Genomic DNA, 20,209 nt, shown 5'->3' on the forward strand with positions numbered 1-20,209 from the left:
GACTTGTCTGCTGTGCCTTCCGAGTATCACGATCTGAAGGAGGTCTTCAGTAAAGACCATACCCTAGAGCTACCACCCCACCGTCCGTATGACTGCTCTATACAGTTGTTAACCGATGTCACGTTTCCCAAGCCCAGACTGTATAGCGTGTCTAAACCTGAGCGAGAGGCGCTCGAGGACTACATTCATGCGTCCTTGTCAGCTGGTCATATTCGCCCTTCTTCGTCACCTCTGGGGGCGGGGTTTTTCTTTGTGGGTAAGAAAGACGGGGGACTCCGCCCGTGTATAGATTTCCGAGGTCTCAATGACATCACCGTAAAAAACAAATATCCCCTGCCATTAATGAACTCAGCCTTTGATTCTCTACAGGGGTCTACTGTCTTTACCAAGCTGGATCTAAGGAACGCCTACCACCTTATACGGATGAAGGAGGGTGACGAGTGGCTAACAGATTTTAACACCCCTTTGGGTCATTTCGAGTACCTCGTTATGCCGTTTGGCCTCACCAACGCCCCTGCTATTTTCCAACAGTTTATTAACGATGTCTTGCGCGATTTTCTTGGATTGTTTGTGTTTGTATATCTGGATGACATTCTTATTTTTTCTCCCGACCTAGCCACCCATGCCCGCCATGTTAGACAGGTGTTACAACGACTACAGGAGAACCGGTTGTATGTCAAGGCAGAGAAGTGCCTTTTTCACACCCGTTCCACCTCCTTTTTGGGCTTCATCGTTGAGGAGGGCAAGATCAAGATGGACAACACCAAAGTCACTGCTGTCCTAAATTGGCCAACCCCGGAGACCCGTAAGCAACTCCAGTCTTTTCTGGGTTTCGCTAATTTTTATAGGAGGTTCATCCGTAACTTCGGACAAGTGGCTTCTCCCCTGACAGCGCTTACCTCAACACTCCGTCCTTTCATCTGGACGCTCGCGGCAGACACTGCTTTCCGGGACTTAAAGAGGCGTTTCACCTCTGCGCCCATTCTGGCCCAACCCGATCCCACCAGACAATTCATCGTTGAGGTTGACGCATCCGAGACTGGTATCGGGGCAGTGCTGTCCCAACGCTCCGCTATGGATGGTAAGGTGCATCCCTGTGCCTTTTTGTCCACCAGGTTGTCACCTGCGGAGAGGAACTATGTCGGTAACCGGGAGTTGCTGGCAGTCAAGGCTGCATTAGAGGAATGGCGTCACTGGCTGGTGGGGGCTGAACACCCCTTCATTGTTTGGACGGATCACAAGAATCTGGAATACATCAGGACGGCAAAACGCCTCAACTCCCGTCAAGCCAGGTGGGCATTGTTTTTTGCAAGTTTCGTTTCAAGCCCCTTGTTCCGAGACCCGTCCTGTACCTCCCTCCCAAACCACCTTTCTGCCTTCCCGTTATCGACCTTCGCCTGGACTGACTCCCCGCTCTGTTAACTGAACCCTGCCTGACTATTCGACCATTCTTGCCTCCCGGACTTCGTACCTCTGCTACAATCATCATCATTGTCCTTTTACCCCGGTGTCTGTATCTGCTTCTGGATCCTACCTCTGTCCTGAGTCCCGGGAATCGTGACAACTCTTTGTTTTTGGCTTTCTATATAACGACCCTTGAACTGTCCTCTCTACCTGATCGTGGATAATACTTTTTTGTATCTTGTCTGTTGCCAGCCCTTTTGACCATCCTGCCTGCCCTTTGGATGCAAATCTAACACACTTGCAAATCTTTATGGCAGTTAATTTCTTTGAACCCCCTATCAGAAATGAACAAGATCTCAAGTGAAAGGAGCTGTACCTCAAGGATTGTGATTTGTCCTTGTATTTGGTGATCTGTCAGGAGTTGTGTGGGTAATTCTTTAGTTGTAAAAATATCTCTTTTGAATACTTGCAAAAGACAAATGTTTTCACAAGCAGAAACGTAATGAACAGAAATAATTGTAACCTACATGCCTACTTTAATTGTAGCTTTCATGTTGCATGATAAACACAGAACGAACAAAGTAAAGTTCACCAAATTGTCGTAAAAACTACAGAACCTGCGAAGGCTTTAATTCTTGCAATTCTTTAATCATGCATTCACAGATCATTAAACAACTACAAAATGCAAAACCGTTGTGTGTATTGTGATTAACAGTTGTGCACATCGCTTTATTTATACGGAAGACATTTGGCATTAACTTTAGCCCATATTTTTGGGATAACATTGTTGACTGCATAAAGAAAATAAGAACGCACTCAAAACTCATCCAGCACACAATTACTATACATCAGCAAAATTGCATGTCTCTCTGACATCTACACAGTATCGTTCTGAGTATGTGTACATTCAATTTGTTCAAAATCAACAAATAATAGTATTTAACAAGTCAAATATGTTTACTGACCAATCAGATGAATCATCGCTGTGCAATTAATCTTTGTGTACATTCTTTGTTTTTACGTAAGGACTGAAGTTGTTTGTCACTGTTTTCATGATAGTTCCATAATCTGTATGTTCTTTGCCACGTGAAAATAAAACATTACTTTGTCTATGTCTGTCTCATGTGCTGGATAACTGTTTTTATACACATCAACCCTACAAGATTGAACAACTAACCTCTGAGCCTAAAACGGAAATGCTTGGACTTGGTCCTAGTTTAATCCCAGTGCCAAGGAGTTTAACCTCAACCCCATCCACACCAGCACTCACACCGGTGTTAAACCCCAGACCTAACTTTGCTCCAAATGGACCAGCGTTTGCAGAGACGCTGCCCACCTCGGCTCTGGCCATTGCCCCTAATGCAAATACTGAGGCAGATGCCTCAGCAGAAGCATTAGGCCCTTTGGCCTCCGCGTCAAAGAAGCTCCATTCTGCCTTTGCAAGGCCGACCCCAGCCTCCGCCAAGGCTCCTGCCTTGGGAACACGTTCCCCTGTTTTGCCACTTAATCCATCATATGCATAAACTGTTGTATCCTCATAAATTCCTTTTGTAAATGCCTTCCCAGGCCTGTCAAAGTTATCCAAACAATTTATTAACCCTTCGGCTCCAACATCAAAGGCCGTGACTCTTCCTGTTTTCTCTGTATGGCCGAGTCCTGCCGTCGCGTGGGCCCCCACATTGGCTGTAAGAAAGAGTGATTAAAATTAATTGTAGAACACAAGCCTGGTCATGTTGTGAACACTGTTGGGGAACATAACTTTTTACAGGGGAACGTTAACTAATTACAGTTACTAGTTACAGTTCCCATTAAGTAAATAGTTATGTTACCTAGTTACTTGCTGTCAAAAGTAAGGCATTAATTTACTTAGTTACAAGATAAGTCCTTTGATTCTATATTCACGTGTTGGTCACTTTTGCCCAAAAGGCACAGATTTAATGGGACGTCATATCATTACGTAGTCAGGTATTGTGTAGTCAGTGTCACTCAACAGCATATAACATCAGCCTATCAATTATTATACAGCAAGAGTGACCAATCCTATTATCTCAAGTAATCATATACCATAATGCCAAATCATATTTGTGTTTAGTTCTTTAATCAAGAATCTCCTAAATTAATACATTATTTTGTATTGTGAGTATCTTCACATTTTCAGGCCAGGCTTATTAAACAGCCTATGTGAGCAGAATTCAAATGTACTAGAAAGATCCATTGTGGTAAACAATGAGGAACAAAAATAAGAGCTGTAGCATTGTACACTGATAAACATACCTCCTCAAAAAGAAAACTGCAATTTGAAATCTCTTTGCAATAATGCAAAATCCATTCATGTTTCATGACTTTATTCAGAGATGCCTAGATGAGATACTTAAATGCGCTTTTGAACTTATTCAGAAAATCCCGTTTAGAAACATAACATGTATTTAGATGTTAATTTACTATAAACTATAGTTGAGAAAATAAAATGTTTCTCTGCTTATATAAATGACCACTATTAAACCACTATTTACACCTCCCATATACAAATGCAATGTGGGCAACATAACGTTTATCAACGGAATGAAAGCGTACTCTTGTGAATCCCAATCAAGCCCCGCTGCCTTATTACCTTTATTTAAGTGTCCTCCTTAAATAATGGAGGATGTTTTAGGATCAACTTTGAATGTCCAACGGAGGATGATTTCTGATCGAACTTTGGTTGTCCAACAGAGGGTGATTTCTGATACCCGAGCTCAGAATTCCGCTACACAAATCGCTAGTCGACACTACACATTGTTTTGAAATGAATGGGAGCTGGGTAATTGGCTTTGGTACGTGTATCATGACCTGTATCTGGGAGAGCATCTTTGTGGCCTATATAGCCACTTGCTGCTAGAGAACAGTAATGCTATGTAAAGCTATGCAGGTTGCACACAGGGAAATTGAGTAACGCGTTGTTGCAACATAGACTATTTTACGAAAATCCATGGCACACGATTTTGTATTATATGTGACGTTACGTTAGGATACATTACAATGCGCCACCAAAACATATGATACATTATGAAATTCTTTAAACGTAACATATCTTACGAACGAAATCGTGTGGTCCCCAAACCTGACACCCTCCGGCCCCTGGCTCTTTGCGGATGATGTTGTCGTGTTGGCCCCTTCAAACCAGGACCTTCAGCATGCGCTGGGACGGTTTGCAGCCGAGTGTAAAGCGGTGGGGATGAGAATCAGTACCTCCAAATCCGAGGCCATGGTCCTCAGTCGGAAAAGGGTTGTTTGCACACTTCAGGTTGGTGGAGAGTGCTTGCCTCAAGTGGAGGAGTTTAAGTATCTAGGGGTCTTGTTCACGAGTGAGGGAAGGATGGAACGGGAGATTGACAGACGGATCGGTGCAGCTTCTGCAGTAATGCGGTTGATGTATCGGTCTGTCGTGGGGAAGAAAGATTTACCGGTCAATCTACGTTCCTACTCTCACTTATGGTCATGAGCTTTGGGTCCTGACCGAAAGGACAAAATCCCGGATACAGGCGGCCGAAGTGAGCTTTCTCCGCAGGGTGGCCGGGTGATCCCTTAGAGATAGGGTGAGAAGCTCGGTCACAAGCTCGGAGCTTGGAGTAGAGCCGCTGCTCCTCCACATCGAGAGGGGTCAGCTGAGGTGGCTTGGGCATCTGTTTCGGATGCCTCCGGAATGCCTTCCTGGGAAGGTGTTCCGGTCCCGTCCCACTGGAAGGAGACCCCGGGGAAGAACTAGGACACGCTGGAGGGACTATGTCTCCCGGCTGGCCTGGGAACGCCTCGGTGTCCCCCCGGAAGAGCTGGAGGAAGTGTCTGGGGAGAGGGAAGTCTGGGCATCTCTACTTAGACTGCTGCCCCCGCGACCCGGCCACGGATGAAGCGGAAGAAGATGGATGAATGAATGAATGAATATCTTACGAACACTATTACAATGTATCAAATGTTGCGAGTGCTATTAAAACGTTAAATATAATAAGAACGCCAGGCAAAAGTATGATATTTTACGAACGCTATGAAAGACGATTATTTGACAAAACATTACACCTGCGTTTCAAACCGGTGACATTTGGTGACAACACCACTCGCCAGGAACAGTTACCAGTCCCTCAGTGGAGCAGTGGGTAGTGTGCCTCTGTAAGATGCAGAAGTTTGCTGGTTCAAACTGTGGTTACTGCTTTTATTTTTTAATTCCGACTCTAACATTATTTTACTGCACGTAATATATCTTATGAACTCCCCTAGCAAAAATGTACGTAAAATAGTCTACGTCATCATTCGGAGACCAGGTTGGTTATTTGAAAAGATTACCAGTAAGGGATTACTTAAATTAAATAACTAACAAGTTATGTTACTCGTTATGTGTATCCCAACCCAACACTGGTAGTGAATGGGATAGCATAGGTCACATGTTATGCCCTGTTTATAATTGGTTTTCTGTGTCATTAGCCATGTCTATAGCCATTACTAGCCATGTTTGCAATATGGCAATATGAGGTTTCTAAACACATTCTACTCATTTTCAGCAGCTATATTTTTTACACTGTGTACTTTCTATATAATTTTGTGCTAAGTCATGTCTGTGAGATCCACTCCCAAACCCAGTTCCCTGTCACCGCTTCGGACACACACTCAACATTCTACCTCAGAACGTAACTCCAATGGTAGGTCCCAATCACCGGAACATGGAACACCTGTTGTCATTTACCATCCTCTATGTAGTTCCCAACCTGTTGTCAGTCTGTTGTGGGGTATTTATTGTTTTATCTTGTACTGAACCTGCTATCGTTTCATCACACAGTGTTTTTGGCTTTCTGTGTACCGACCCCTTGACTGTTCTCTCGACCTGATCGCCTTGGTAGCCTATGGGGCTTTCGGCCGGATTTCACTACTGGGACATTTTGTGTCCTAGATTCATTTCTGTAACAGATACAACCTATTATGATGTATCCTTGTAATAGCAACCCCTCTGGCTACAATAAAAACACATAAAAACAGACTTCTGGGTCACTATTTATAAAACTCATCTGTTTGAAAGGCAAAAAAATTGTTTTCGGAAAACATTTCTGCCATTCAGCATCAATATTTATTTGCCTGCCTGCAACTCTGTCACTCATCTCGGATGCCTAGTTCTCTACCAGATTGCCTGGCTACTGTTTTTCCCTTGTGCCTGCTCCTTTGTACCTCTGTTTGATTAAAGTGTGTGTAAACAATCTATTGGGTAAATACACAGCAGGATCACAACCCCAAAGACGATCGTCTAGGGGGTGGAGTTAAACAGGGTGCATACCAATAGTGTAGTTAAAAAGGGGTTTCCTTGAATAAACCTGTAGAAGTATTTAAACAATCATAATGATGTTTGTGCTACCTTTATAAATGGACTATTTTCCAAAGGGTTACATGTGCGCTCTGCACTTTTGGATCCCCAACCTTCCTGCTTACTCGTTACAGAATATCTCACCAATAAAAATGGATCCAGCAGAGCTGCAGGCACGCCTCCACCAGAAAGAGGACTGGATTGAAGAGTTAAGCGGACTCCTTCAGCAATCGGTACCGATATATACTCCGTTAAGTACTCCAGCCCCTTCTTGGTTCTCACCTTCCATATCTCTATCTGGCCCGTATGATTGAGCTCTGAGCAAATGCAAAGGGGTTTCTAATGCAATGTGTCCAATATATTAACCACCATCCAAACCTTTTTGTCTCCGATAAGGACAAAGTGGACTTACACTATATCCCTGCTGACCGGGCGAGCCCTTGACTGTGCCACTGCTGTCGGCTGCCAACAGCCCAGTTCTGGACTCTAAGAACTTATTTTATGCCTTGTTTAACGAGGGGTTTGATCATCCTGTCACAGGACGCAATACAGGCGATCTGTTGTGTGAAATTCAGCAAGGACGTCGCTCAGCAGCTGAATAGGCTCTGGATTTCTGTTTGTTGGATGCTGGGTGTGACTGGAGCAAGACTGCGTTTCTAGAGGGAATAAAAATTATCTTAACTAATTCCTATTAATGTTAATATCCATCGACACTCCTGTCCGCTATACCGCTATACCCAGACACTTCATTACCCCTGCAGTGCCGAACCCCCACAATAAACTCCAGTCCTGTGCTTTGTGTTTTAAGATGCTTAAACCAGCAGAACGAAACTATGATGTGGGCAACTGGGAGCTGCTCGTGATTAAGCTGGCACTTGAGGAGTGGAGGCACTGGCAAGAGGGCTCCCCACACCAGTTCCTTGTCCTAACTGACCACCGTAACCTGGAATATACATCAAAACTGCAAAAAGACTAAACCCACGCTAGTTTTTGTTTTTTAACCGTTTTAGCTTTTCTGTCTCTTGCCTCCCAGGGAAGAAAAATGTCCACCCTGTCCCAAACCTATTCTTCCGCTGTCCTGCCAGGTTGGACTGGTCCAGTGGGAAATATAATCCCTGATTCAGGACATGCTTGACCTTGACCCCGCCCCGCCTGAACCCTGCTGGGTAAAACGTACGTGCCAGCCACTGTTAGATGTCAACAACTCCAGTGGTGTCACCCCTCTTTAGGTATAGGACACCAGGGGGTTACTCGTACAGCTAAACTCCTGGCCCAACGCTATTGGTGGATTTCTATGGCCGAGGACATTCGGGATTACATCCTGTCGTGCCCAGTATGTGCTTAGTCAAAGAGCTCTCATGAACTACCGGCTGGTAAGCTCATGCCAATACCTACTACCAACAGACCCTGGTCTCATATTTCCATGGATTTTCTCACAAACATGCCTAACTCCAACAGTTTTACCACAGTATTAGTGGTGGTGGATAGATTCTCCAAGATGTGTTGCCTTATTCCTCTAATCAATCTACCCAATGCCTCTGAGTTGGCAGAATGTGTGTCCCTCCATATATTTAGACAGTTCCGTGTGCCTGAGGAAATCATCTTGGATCGGGGCCAACTGTTTGTTTCCAGGTTCTGGAAAGCTTTTTGTGCACGACTAGTGGTCTCTGTCAGTCTTACCGGTGGATATCACCCACGGTCCAATGCCCAAACAGAGAGGTTGTATCAGGAAATGGGGAAGTACCTTCCTCAGCAATTCTCCAAACAACCAAATGACTGGAGTTATCTGCCATGGGTTGAATACGCGCAGAACTTCTTATTTTGCAATCCCCGCTAGATGGAATAATGGCTCATACCCAGGGCAAACTGAATTAAAATGATTTGAACTTTGTAGAGCACAACATACCAGAACCCTGGTGTCTGGCTCAACATAGGAATGATATAAAAATATAACCTACTGAAAAGACACAATAAACACCTGAAACACACCTGGCTGACAGCAGAAGAAACAGCTTCTGTTTAACAAACTAATGTACTGGTTATTAAAGCCATCCAGCAATGAAGTGAATGAACACAGAAACCCGCCATGGAAATTATCCAGGAACAAGAGGAAAGTGATCAGTGGTGAAAGTAAGCTAACCATCTATATAAAAATTTACTACCGTTTCCATTTATGTTCTTCAGGAGATTCCTGGCTGGAGTAGCTTTTGTGGTCTTTATAGTAACAGAGCTCCCAGTGACTCTGACTCCATAATGGCCTTTCCAACACTTGGTGTCATTTCCTCCGTGTTCAAACGAGATGAAGCGCAGGCCGGGACCGTAGTCAGAAAAGGTGTGGCTCACCTGGAAAGGAACAGAGATGAGAAATGTGACCAGAAACCGACGAGAAGTGATGATATGAGATTGAGAGATTTCTGATATTACCTGTCTCCAGGACATATCGTCACGATCTGTGTTGAGGGTGACTGGTTCTGGTTTAAATTCCTTAATCACTTTCTTCTTATTATCCAACAGATGCACTGTCAACATGTAGACACACCCACTGCTTACTGCCCTACTATAGCTACAGACACACAAACACACAGTGTTAGCAGAGCTACAACTAATGTTCTAGAGTCTGTGTGTGTGTGTGAACCTGGTTTTGCTGCATACGTAGGGACCAGAACCAAAGGTTTTTCTGCCAGTCCCCACAAAGAGGCAATGTTTGGAGTACGTTTTAGGCCTTAGGGGTTATGTTTGAGTTTAGGTGTAAGGGTTAGGTTAAGTTTAGGCATAATGCTTAAGTAATTGAGGGTTAGGTTTAGGGTTAGAAAAAGTGAAAACAGGGACACATTTTTTCTGGTTACAACAAGAACAGAAAAACAAATGTGTGTCTTACTAGTCTTTCACAGTGACAGCTGGCTGAGCATTGAGGTCTTCAGGAGAAAAACCCTCTGCCAGTAGGTCAACCACCTGCTTCTTCAGACACAGCCTGACAAAGAGATATTCACCCAAACACTAAAAGATACATAACAGTAGAATCACATTCAGAAACTGAATCACCTTTAGTCACTACAAACTCAGATTATTACAGGTTGTAATGGAGCTGCTAGAAGTAGACAAAACTACTCAAGTGACATACAGATATTAACAAATGGGTGGTGAGCATAAGATAATGAGATATGAGCAGTCAGAATAAGGGCCTTCTGCCAAATCAATGACTTTTCTTTCCCCAGGCCATTACATGCATAAATATGCATGAAAAGTATCTGTTTAATACATCAAATTATCAAGCAAAGTGTCCTGCACTTTGTCCTAATTGCAATTTGATGATATGTCATGTAAAACCTTAGAAACTATGTAGAACACTGAAAATATAGGATTTTAGCCCATTCAGACTCTAACACTAAACTTCACCATGAAATATAATGATTAGAATCCTTCAGAAATCTTAGTTTATGTATTATTGAGTGACTCTTTAGACATTTCCAATTTAGACATGAAAATACATTTCTCATTGGAAATTCATAATATGTTAGCTAAAATAAAAAACATTTATCATGTCCCCATGTTTTCACTCAGTCCTGTTACCCTGACACTATCCCCCTTGTAAAAATGTGGGACATTCCACAAGTCACATGAGCAACAGGAAGTAGCTTCATTTGAGTCTCGTGGGAAGACCAAAAGTTGATTCTTACACTCTTTTCTTTTGTGTTTTATTATCATATTATAGAGCTCTGGACAAAATTAAGGGACCACTGCAAAATTATCAGTTTTTCTGGTTTTACTCTTCATAGTATCTGTTTGAGTAAAATTATCATTTTTGTTTACTTCCAAAATCCAAATAAAAATATTGAAATGACATCCGTCATCTCCGTCAGTGGTCGTTTTCTCCCTCTGCCAGTCCGTAGATTTGTTGTCTCCTGATGCCCACTGTATCCCTCTGCCAGTCAAGACAAAATTTAACCCATCTTTTCCTCACTCAAAGCTTTTCTTTTCAACTCGTTTGTCATGCTGAATAATTTTTCTATTCAATTTACCTTTGAGGTACTACTTGCACTGCTTTTGCCATCCAGCTGGTCCTATCACAAGAAGATAATGATGACCACAGCAGTGGTTGTATACACTCACCTAAAGGATTATTAGGAACACCTGTTCAATTTCTCATTAATGCAATTATCTAATCAACCAATCACATGGCAGTTGCTTCAATGCATTTAGGAGTGTGGTGCTGATCAAGACAATCTCCTGATTTTCACGCACAACCATTTCTAGGGTTTACAAAGAATGGTGTGAAAAGGGAAAAACATCCAGTATGCGGCTGTCCTGTGGGGGCGAAAATGCCTTGTTGATGCTAGAGGTCAGAGGAGAATGGGCCGACTGATTCAAGCTGATAGAAGAGCAACTTTGACTGAAATAACCACTTGTTACAACCAAGGTATGCTGCAACTTTTTAGGGAAGAAGCAGTCACACAAGCACACACTCAAATACACACACTTCTGCAAAAGCATACACAAACTCTTGCAAAAGCATACACACACAATTCTTACAGCTTTTATGTTTTTCCAAATATAAAAACCTTTTATAATATCTTTGTTTATTTGAAGGAAGTTGTTCATCAAAGTTATTCTTTTTATATCCACTTTTTATATCCACTGTTTAAAAAGTAAAAAGATCAGGTAACCAATTAATTCTGTAAAATACCCTCTTACTTGATTGAAAAACAAAGCATGACTTTTAATTAATATTTTAAAAGTTGTAGGAGTTTTTGTAACAGGACTGAGAAAAATAAGTTTAATTTAAAAAAGTTACAACATGCAAATGGCACCGATTCAGTAGAATGGCCCATAACCTCTACATTAATCTAGAGTCAATGTGAACATTTACAGATTTATAGTTCCAGGGAAATGAGCAGAGTGTTGGGTGTCCATGGTGAAGGACTGAGTGACTGTTATTCTTGCTCACATGACACAATGGTTTTAAAAGCACTGATTCATGGAAGTTTGAGGAAGTTTCCACTAAATTTGCCACACCACTCCATTCCTTTTAATTCCATTATGGGGAACATTGGGTTTAGGACAGGCTCTATTGTGTGAATGTGCTTAGTTACTCACTCAAAGGAGGTGGCGAAGAATCTGGTCACTTTATCTTTACCAGAATTGTAGCCACAGTCTCCTGGCAATTCTTCCACAGCCCATCCATCCCCGCCATTCCTTGTCAACTCCCAGAATTCCATTTGCTCTGTGAGGAAAGTGTTCAGACATTCTCAGCAGACACTATCTTCACAGTAACTACAGTAAAAGCACTATTACAACGCATAGATTTTTGCTGATTAGAAAATCTGTACATTTATGAAATACAATCTACATCCACAGCATCATTATACAGCAATTTTATCACATAAACATATGTTACATACATAAACACACATAACAGGTGCCCAATTTTAAAGTCTTTGTTGTCAGCATTTGAAAATGTTTGAAGTTTATACATGAAGTTGTTTAGAGCATTTGATTCAACACCGTTTGACAACAATTGCAGCCAATCATCAGATGTGTTCCTGACCGTTATCATATGCTTGTTCAGATTATTAAAACGCTTTATACTGACATGGTCTTGGTTATTAAAAGGTCAACTGTTTTATCGCTAAAGCCAAATAGGATTTGTTTAGATGCATGTAAACACGCCAACTGAAGGTACCCATCCTTACAAAGCCGTCTCTTTGCTTTCATCGCACCAAGACACTACTGCATCGCATAAGCTTCCTCATTAAAATGTAACCATGTATTCAACCCTATTTTCACACAGTCTCTGTGTGATGTTCGGCTCCGACTTGAGCTCAAGTAGAAAGCTCTTGGGTGCCACGGGAACACGGTCAGCGGTGCATGAAACCCCGATGCGTTCAAAGCCTTGATCAACACATGTTTCAGTGGTGGTGTTAAAACTGTCTCAACGATTTTGTCACAATGGGTCTCAAAAAAATTATTAACGCGGGTCAAGACAAGAATGTCTTCTCTGGCTCAGGTGGTCCACTTCACATCCGATGCATGCTTTGTGGAGAATGGCCCCAACATCGTGTTCCAGGATCATACCCAATTTTGCTTTGATGATCTTTAATACTTGCGGTGCATGGCGTTTGTCCAAACTCTTGTCAGCATTTGAAAGGTACGACAGATAATTGTTTAACTTTTACTTGTACCTTTTTTGCACTCTTCTATTTGCACTTCTGGTTAGATGCTAACTTTCGTTGTACTCTATTTCTACTTGTTCAGTGACTTGAATCTAATCTAATCATTCTTGTTTGTGGTTGTAGATAAAGATTTATCCAATAAGTGAATAAAATGAATACAACCAAGCGTTGTCTTTTTGGAGAATTTAAAGGAGAGGAAGCAGTATTTAATAAAAAAAATAAAAATGCTTCCCACTGTTTGATTGCGAAAGATGTGTGCAGGCAGCTGAAACGTAGCACGTCTCTCCAGTAACAAATTAAAAATCTGCGATTTTATGGTCATGAAAGCTTTTAGTTTGACACAATGCATAGTACTGACTGAAACTGCTTAGATAAAAGGAGGTATAAATATTAGATGCTGTAGAAAATACATTTATTGGCATTTTTATTTATTCATTATTTTATAGAAGGGTTTTGTAATCTGTATGTTTGATCAATTACACATATGCTGACAAACTAATCTCACTCTCTGTCTCCAACTTATAAGGCCAGTGTCTTGTGTTCAGGGGCAGTGATGAATGGAATGTCGGCTAAACAGTGCCTTGGCTCTTTTTAGCATTAATTGAAACAGGCCTCTGTCTGTGCCATAAAACCGCCATTAGAAACTGTTCTCTAGGAGGAAGCTCTTAGTAGGGGGTTATTATTATTTACATTTTACAGGTGCTCTATTCAGAGCTCTATTCCTTATTGGGAAGAGCATAGTTAATTTAAGTCCCCATATAGTAACTGTCCAGATTGTCATATCTCAGTCTTTGACCGGGTTGTCTGGGCAACCGACATTCTATGATTTTCTGTCTCCTAGAGCTATTTGTGCAACCTTGCATTTTTAGACTACACCATAGTGGCTACTATGCCTTGTATGTACATTCTGCAAATGCTAATTCCGTCATCTGTACTGTTGGAAGAGAATATAAGCTTGAAACTTGAAATGCATAATCAGAACAATCTGTCATGACAACATTCTGTGTTGGTCTCTGTACTTGTACTCTTTTTGTCATGATGGTTGTTCCCGTGGTGCCACATAATTCAACTTTAAATAACCAACTGTTATACCAGACTCTGAGAAGTTCTTATTTGTATAAATCGTGAACATTTTCCATCTTCCACAATACACATTTATGATTGAATGTTGTATGAACTGTGTAAGGGTCTGAGGATCACTGGTGTGATTGCCAATTGGCATTTGACATTTGAGTGTGTAATTAAAAGAAAAATGTGATTTTGAAAGCTATACAGTTCATAGACGCTATGGTGGAGTTAAACTTAATAAGAAATGTTAGTCAGTTTTACACTGAATGGTGTCAAGCGAGTGCTGAAGCGTGTAATGCTGTGGCGTAGTGGTTAAAGACAGTTTTATTTATTTATTTCCTGTGGAAGCTCTAAGATCGATTCTGCTGAGTGCAATGACATTTATTTATTTTAGGGCCACAATAAAACAAATTACGGTTATACAGTATTCCACGATTCGCTCGTCTTTTCACAGTTAGCTCGTCTTATCAAAGTTAGTTATCTTCACCTTTATTGATAGTTGTTTAATCAATGACATCCACGAATGAAAGAAAAAAGTACATTGCAATTCCATGAAAGAAAACAATAAGTTCTTATGCCATGAAATCAAATAGCTTTGGCAGACTCGCTAGGAATTGCTCAGTTCTTATGACTATTCCAGTGAGTTAGTAGATACTGGTAAAGCCTATTACTGAATAATACACAGTTAAAACGGCCAGTGGCAAACGCCATACTGTTCATAGATGCTATTTGTGGTGGAGGTAAACTTAGTCAGTTTAACTGTATCACTATCATTCACGAATGGCCAATTAGCTGTTAAAACAGCCAATGGCAAAAGAGGATTTGTTCAGGGTAGACACAGGGTACTGACACCCATCAAAAGAACAGCTCAGTGGTGTAGTGGTTAACGACGCAGCTGTCCACATGGGTGACCTGGATTTGAATCTTGAGTAGTGCTGTCATTTTGTTGCTTTCTCCATGGGGTTTCAGGCTGGGTGTTTTGTAATAGCACTTTGTGACAACTGCTGATGTAAAAATTGCTTTATAAATACATTTGATTGAAATTAATTTAGAGAGTTAGTGGAGGTTTCAGTACAATAAACATGTGTCTGCTTGGGATGAATGATTGTGTTGTTTGCATAGTGATATTTTATTTTAATTATTTATTTTTGGGGCAAGTACTGCCACATTATGTATTAATCTTGTATGTGTTTTTATCATGTCTTTTTTTGTTTATTTCCATTTGTATTTGATGTACAGGGTGTTATTGGGAAACTTACATATTTATAATGAGTTAGTTGATTAAATAAAGTAAAATAAATGTGTACACTACCATTCAAGTTTAGTGTCCCTTAGAAATGTCCTTGTTTTTGAAAGAAAAGCCAAAGGGGTGCTGGCCTTTTAGGCAGCGCTATTCATCTTTCTAGTGTCTGTGTTATCTTGCCCATCTTAATATTTTCTTTTTATTGGCCAATCTGAGATATGGCTTTTTCTTTGCAACTCTGCCTAGAAGGCCAGCATCCTGGTGTCGCCTCTTCACTGTTGACAATGAGACTGGTGTCTTGCAGGTACTTTTCAATGAAGCTGCATTTTAAGGACAGTGTGAGGCATCTGTTTCTCCAACTAGACACTCTAATGTATTTGTCTTCATGCTGGGTTGTGCACCGGGGCCTCCCACTCCTCTTTCTGTTCTGGTTAGAGACAGTTCACAGTGTCCTGTGAAGGGTGTAGTTTTTCAGTTTCTTGACAATTTCTCGCATGGAATAGCCTTCATTTCACAGAATAAGAAGACACTGACGAGTTTTAGAAGTTTTGTTTATATGTCTATGGCCATTTTGAGCCTGTAATCGAACTCACACTGATGCCTAATATACTGAACTAGTCTAAAGAAGGCAATATTTATTGCTTTAATCAGCAATGGTTTTCAGTTGTGTTAACAAACGCAAAAGGGGTTTTCTAATGGTCAATTAGCCTATTAAAACTATCAACTTAACAAACACAATGTGCCATTGGAGCACAGGACTGATGGGTCTCTATACACCTATGTAGATATTCCATTGAAAATCAGCCGTTTCCAGCTACAATAATCATTTACAACATTAACAATGTCTACACTGTATTTCAGATTATTTTGATATTATGAATGGACAAAAAATGTGATTTTCTTTCAAAAGCAAGGACATTTCTATGTGACCCTTGAGTTTTGAACGATAGAGTATGTATTTACCATATAGCTGTAGAGCAGCAGCAGGTAAATCTTTCATATCCTTGATCAAATGCTCAGATTTTTTTGGAAGTGGTTTTGTCAAAAGAATGAACATGATTTGTGTCATATAAATAAAAGGTCTTAATGTTTTTTGTTTGAGTTGATTTGTATTGCATTGACTTTCATAATATGAAGCAAACATATTTTCACACCTGGAACAGACTTTGAATGACAGCTGAATACTTATTTTCAAAAATAAATATTGATCATGTTTGTTCATTTAAATTTGCCGTACTCTATATTGAATCACATATTTAACTTAATCTGACAGTTGCACATTAGACAGATGGAACAGAGGAATCCTTCATGTCTACCTAGCACCATGTATCAAGATGCAATATATTGAAATGAGGATTTTTATAATTATGACATCTTACCTTCAGCGAGTAACTATTACAGTTACAGTCTCTTCGTCAGAAGTCAAACTCTGCCCTTTTCGTTCAGTCTCTCTGGCCTGATTGGTCTTGGTCTCTCTTTGATTCTGTATCACTGCCTGTGTCTGTCTCAGACCAGCTCCCTTCATTTATCTGTCTGGAAATTGAAACGCCCCTTTTTTGGAGAAACCACAGTTACCAGTTTGTTCACATTCATATATGTTTGATCAACTTGCTGTTTGCTCACATTTAACCTCCTAAGACCTGAGTTTTGATAATGTATGCATTTTTAATTTCTCTATTTGGGATTAGTAGGACCTGATAAGTATAATATCTAAGCATTATCTTTGAACAGTAAGTACTTTCTGAGATAAATTATCTCCTCGTATAATGGGTTTACTTTACTGGCCTTACCCTGACTTTAAGGTAAAGCAAAACCTAACCTTGATTTTAGGCCTTATACTAACTTTAAGATAAAGCTAAACCTAACCTTCATTTTAGATTTAGCAAGGATTAGATTTAGGGCTAGGGGAATTTGGGGACATGGTCCCTAGTATAAAAAAAAAAAGAAAAACTATATGTATTGTACTGATCCTGGTTTTACAATACCAGTGGTTATGAAAAGTCAGTACAAAGACAGTAAAACCTGACAATGCACAAGGTGTTTCCAGATTAGAGGTTAGGTTTAGGATTAAACTTACAAATGTAGTTGGTATTAGATTTAGGCATTAGGAGTTAGGTGTTAGGCTATGGTTATGTTGAGGTATGCAGGTTAGGTTATTGGCAATAAGATTAGGGTTAGTGTAAGGTTAGGGATAAATTATTTGTGGATACCAAAAATAGGGGGGAAAATTCTGCTCCCCAAAGGGATAGAGAGACAGATGTGTGTATGTTGTTGCTTGTTTGAGATTGTGTGAGTGGTCCTAAACCAACATATAACGTAATCTGCCACGCAGATCAGATCTTGTCAAAGTCTCAAAGGGTTATAGGTTAAACCCGTTGCTGTGTGCTTGGGTATCCGTATACATCTGGTTTAGCAGGTAGGTTTACTGACTTATATGCAATTGCATTTCATAACGCTTATGGAATTTACATAGGTTGGAATCTGCTTCTTTTTCTAGTTGACCTGTTTCCTCATATCTGGCACTTGATTATACAACTAAAATCAGAAACATGCAGTAGACAAGGGGAAGCTTTCTTTGGTGATTACTATTTCCTCTGAAAATAGTTGGTCTTTGAAATCTAATGTCAATGATAATGCACACACGTTGTTGACAACAGCCCTAAAAACAGTTTCTTTTGAGGTTTTTTTTACACAACTATCAATTTCCAAATGTCTTTTGCAATACTACAATTTTTACAGGAAATATATTACAATGAGGGAAAAAATTATTTGATCCCCTGCTGATTTTGTCCGTTTGCCCACTGACTAAGAAATGATCAGTCTATAATTTTAATGGTAGCTTTATTTGAACAATCAGAGACAGAATAACAACCAAAAAACTCCAGATAAACGCATGTCAAAAATGTTACTAATTGATTGCTTTTTAATGAGTGAAATAAGTATTCAACCCCTCTGCAAAACATGACTTAGTACTTGGTGGCAAAACCCTTGTTGGCAATCACAGAGGTCAGACTTTTCTTGTAGTTGGCCACCAGGTTTGCACACATCTCAGGAAAGATTTTGTCCCACTCCTCTTTGCAGATCTTCTCCAAGTCATTAAAGTTTAGAGGCTGACATTTGGCAACTCAAACCTTCAGCTCCCTCCACAGATTATCTATGGGATTAAGGTTTTGAGACTGGCAAGGCCACTCCAGGCCTCCAGACCTTAATGTGCTTCTTCTTGAGCCACTCCTTTGTTGCCTTGGCCGTGTGTTTTGGGTCATTGTCATGCTGGAATACCCATCCATGACCCATTTTCAATACCCTGGCTGAGAGGAAGGTTCTCACCCAAGATTTGATGGTACATGGCCCCGTTCATCGTCCCTTTGATGAGGGGGAAGTTGCCCTGTCCCTGTAGCAGAAATATACCAAGCATAATGTTGGGGTCATAGGCAGCATTCCTCCTCCTCCAAACACGGCGAGTTCAGTTGATGCCAAAGAGCTCAATTTTGGTCTCATCTGACCACAACACTTTCACCCAGTTCTCCTCTGAATCGTTCAGATGTTTATTGGCCAACTTCAGACGGGCCTGTACATGTGCTTTCTTGAGCAGGGGGACCTTGCGGGTGCTGCAGGATTTCAGTCCTTCACGGCGTAGTGTGTTACCAATTATCTTCCTTGTGATTATGGTCCCAGCTGCCTTGAGATCATTGACAAGATCCTCCCGTGTATCTCTGGGCTGATTCCTCACCGAGGGAGATTGACAGTTCTTTGTTTCTTCCATTTGCGAATAATCGTCCCCACTGTTGTCAACTTCTCACCAAGCTGCTTGGTAATGGTCTTGTAGCGCATTCCAGCCTTGTGTAGGTCTACAATCTTTGTCCCTGACATCCTTGGACAGCTCTTTAGTCTTGGCCATGGTGGAGAGTTTGGAATCTGATTGATTGTTTCTGTGGACAGTTGTCTTTTATACAGGTAACAAACTGAGATTAGGAGCACTCCCTTTAAGAGGATGCTCCTAATCTCAGCTCGTTACCTGTATAAAAGACACCTGGGAGCCAGAAATCTTTCTGATTGAGAGGGGATCAAATACTTATTTAAAATAAAAAATCTGATTGAGAGGGGATCAAATACTCATATAAAATATTTGACATGCTTTTGTTGTTTTTCTGGATTATTTTGTTGTTATTCTGTCTCTCATTGTTCAAATAAACCTACCATTAAAATTATACACTGGTAATTTCTTTGTCAGTGGGCAAATGTACAAAATCAGCACAGCCAAAAAAAAAATGCCCTCACTATATTTGTAAAATAGCGTATTTTGTGTATTTATGGCAACACTTTGTTTTGAGAGTACCAAAAGATGCTCTATATATCTAGAAGACCATTCCAAATGAAAGGCATCTGATGAATCTGAGTACTGGGTGGTAGAGTCCTCAGTCACAATAGACATTAGCTAATATTGGTTAAGTTTTGGATGGGGAGAGTTCCACACCAAGACGTGGACGTTTTCCTTAACAGATTATGCACAATTCTGGAACCGGCAGTGAAATCTCTTGACAAGTTTGGGAATGTGGTATGGATTGAGGAAGTATAAAGTGAGAATCCTGAAAAACAGACACAGAAGTCCCATGGAAATCCCAAATTCAATGTCCCTGGGTTTGTATAATCGCAAGATCTCCTATTCTGGACAAGTTTGAAGGGGTTTCATTTGCCAAGAACTAGATCACCAAGACAAAGATTGCCCAGATGTCAAATGTTGTCGATGTGGACAATTAGGACAGGTCCAGAGACAGATGATGGGCAAGAGAAGAGAAAAAAAGAAGGATGTAGGAATTTATAATCAGATTGTTATTATAATTTGTAATCGTGAGTAATTTGCACATAGCCAATGTAAATGTTAGAAGGAATCAGATGCTAAAAAACAGACAAGAACCTTGATATTCTATGCTTACAAGGGTTATGGCTGAGGGAATGTGGTATAAGGGGTTTGCAGCTACTGTGGTTATAAAATGTCTAGAC

At 40.7% G+C, this 20,209-nt stretch overlaps 1 protein-coding gene across 1 annotated transcript; it reads right to left on the reverse strand.

Moving 5' to 3' along the window:
- Positions 1-1,524: 1,524 nt before the first annotated feature.
- On the reverse strand, positions 1,525-16,682 carry LOC105030528. Its single transcript, XM_020048042.3, has 6 exons — positions 16,588-16,682; positions 11,822-11,948; positions 9,606-9,698; positions 9,152-9,290; positions 8,890-9,070; positions 1,525-3,087 (listed from the first exon to the last, which is right to left on the reverse strand). Exons 2-6 carry the CDS (start codon positions 11,941-11,943, stop codon positions 2,561-2,563), a joined length of 1,062 nt encoding a protein of 353 aa, XP_019903601.2. The 5' UTR covers positions 11,944-11,948; positions 16,588-16,682; the 3' UTR covers positions 1,525-2,560.
- Positions 16,683-20,209: the final 3,527 nt, after the last annotated feature.

Source organism: Esox lucius, chromosome 7 (genome assembly GCF_011004845.1).
Source record: "Esox lucius isolate fEsoLuc1 chromosome 7, fEsoLuc1.pri, whole genome shotgun sequence".
Lineage (NCBI taxonomy): Eukaryota > Metazoa > Chordata > Actinopteri > Esociformes > Esocidae > Esox > Esox lucius.

Excerpts from the sequence above, each read along its gene's own strand:
- LOC105030528 (XM_020048042.3), bottom strand. The coding sequence starts at position 11,943 with ATGGAATTCTGGGAGTTGACAAGGAATGGCGGGGATGGATGGGCTGTG. Across the intron at positions 9,291-9,605 it reads GCTGTCACTGTGAAAGACTA|CTATAGTAGGGCAGTAAGCA; the intron begins GTAAGACACACA and ends GTGTGTCTGTAG. Across the intron at positions 9,071-9,151 it reads ACGATATGTCCTGGAGACAG|GTGAGCCACACCTTTTCTGA; the intron begins GTAATATCAGAA and ends GTTCCTTTCCAG.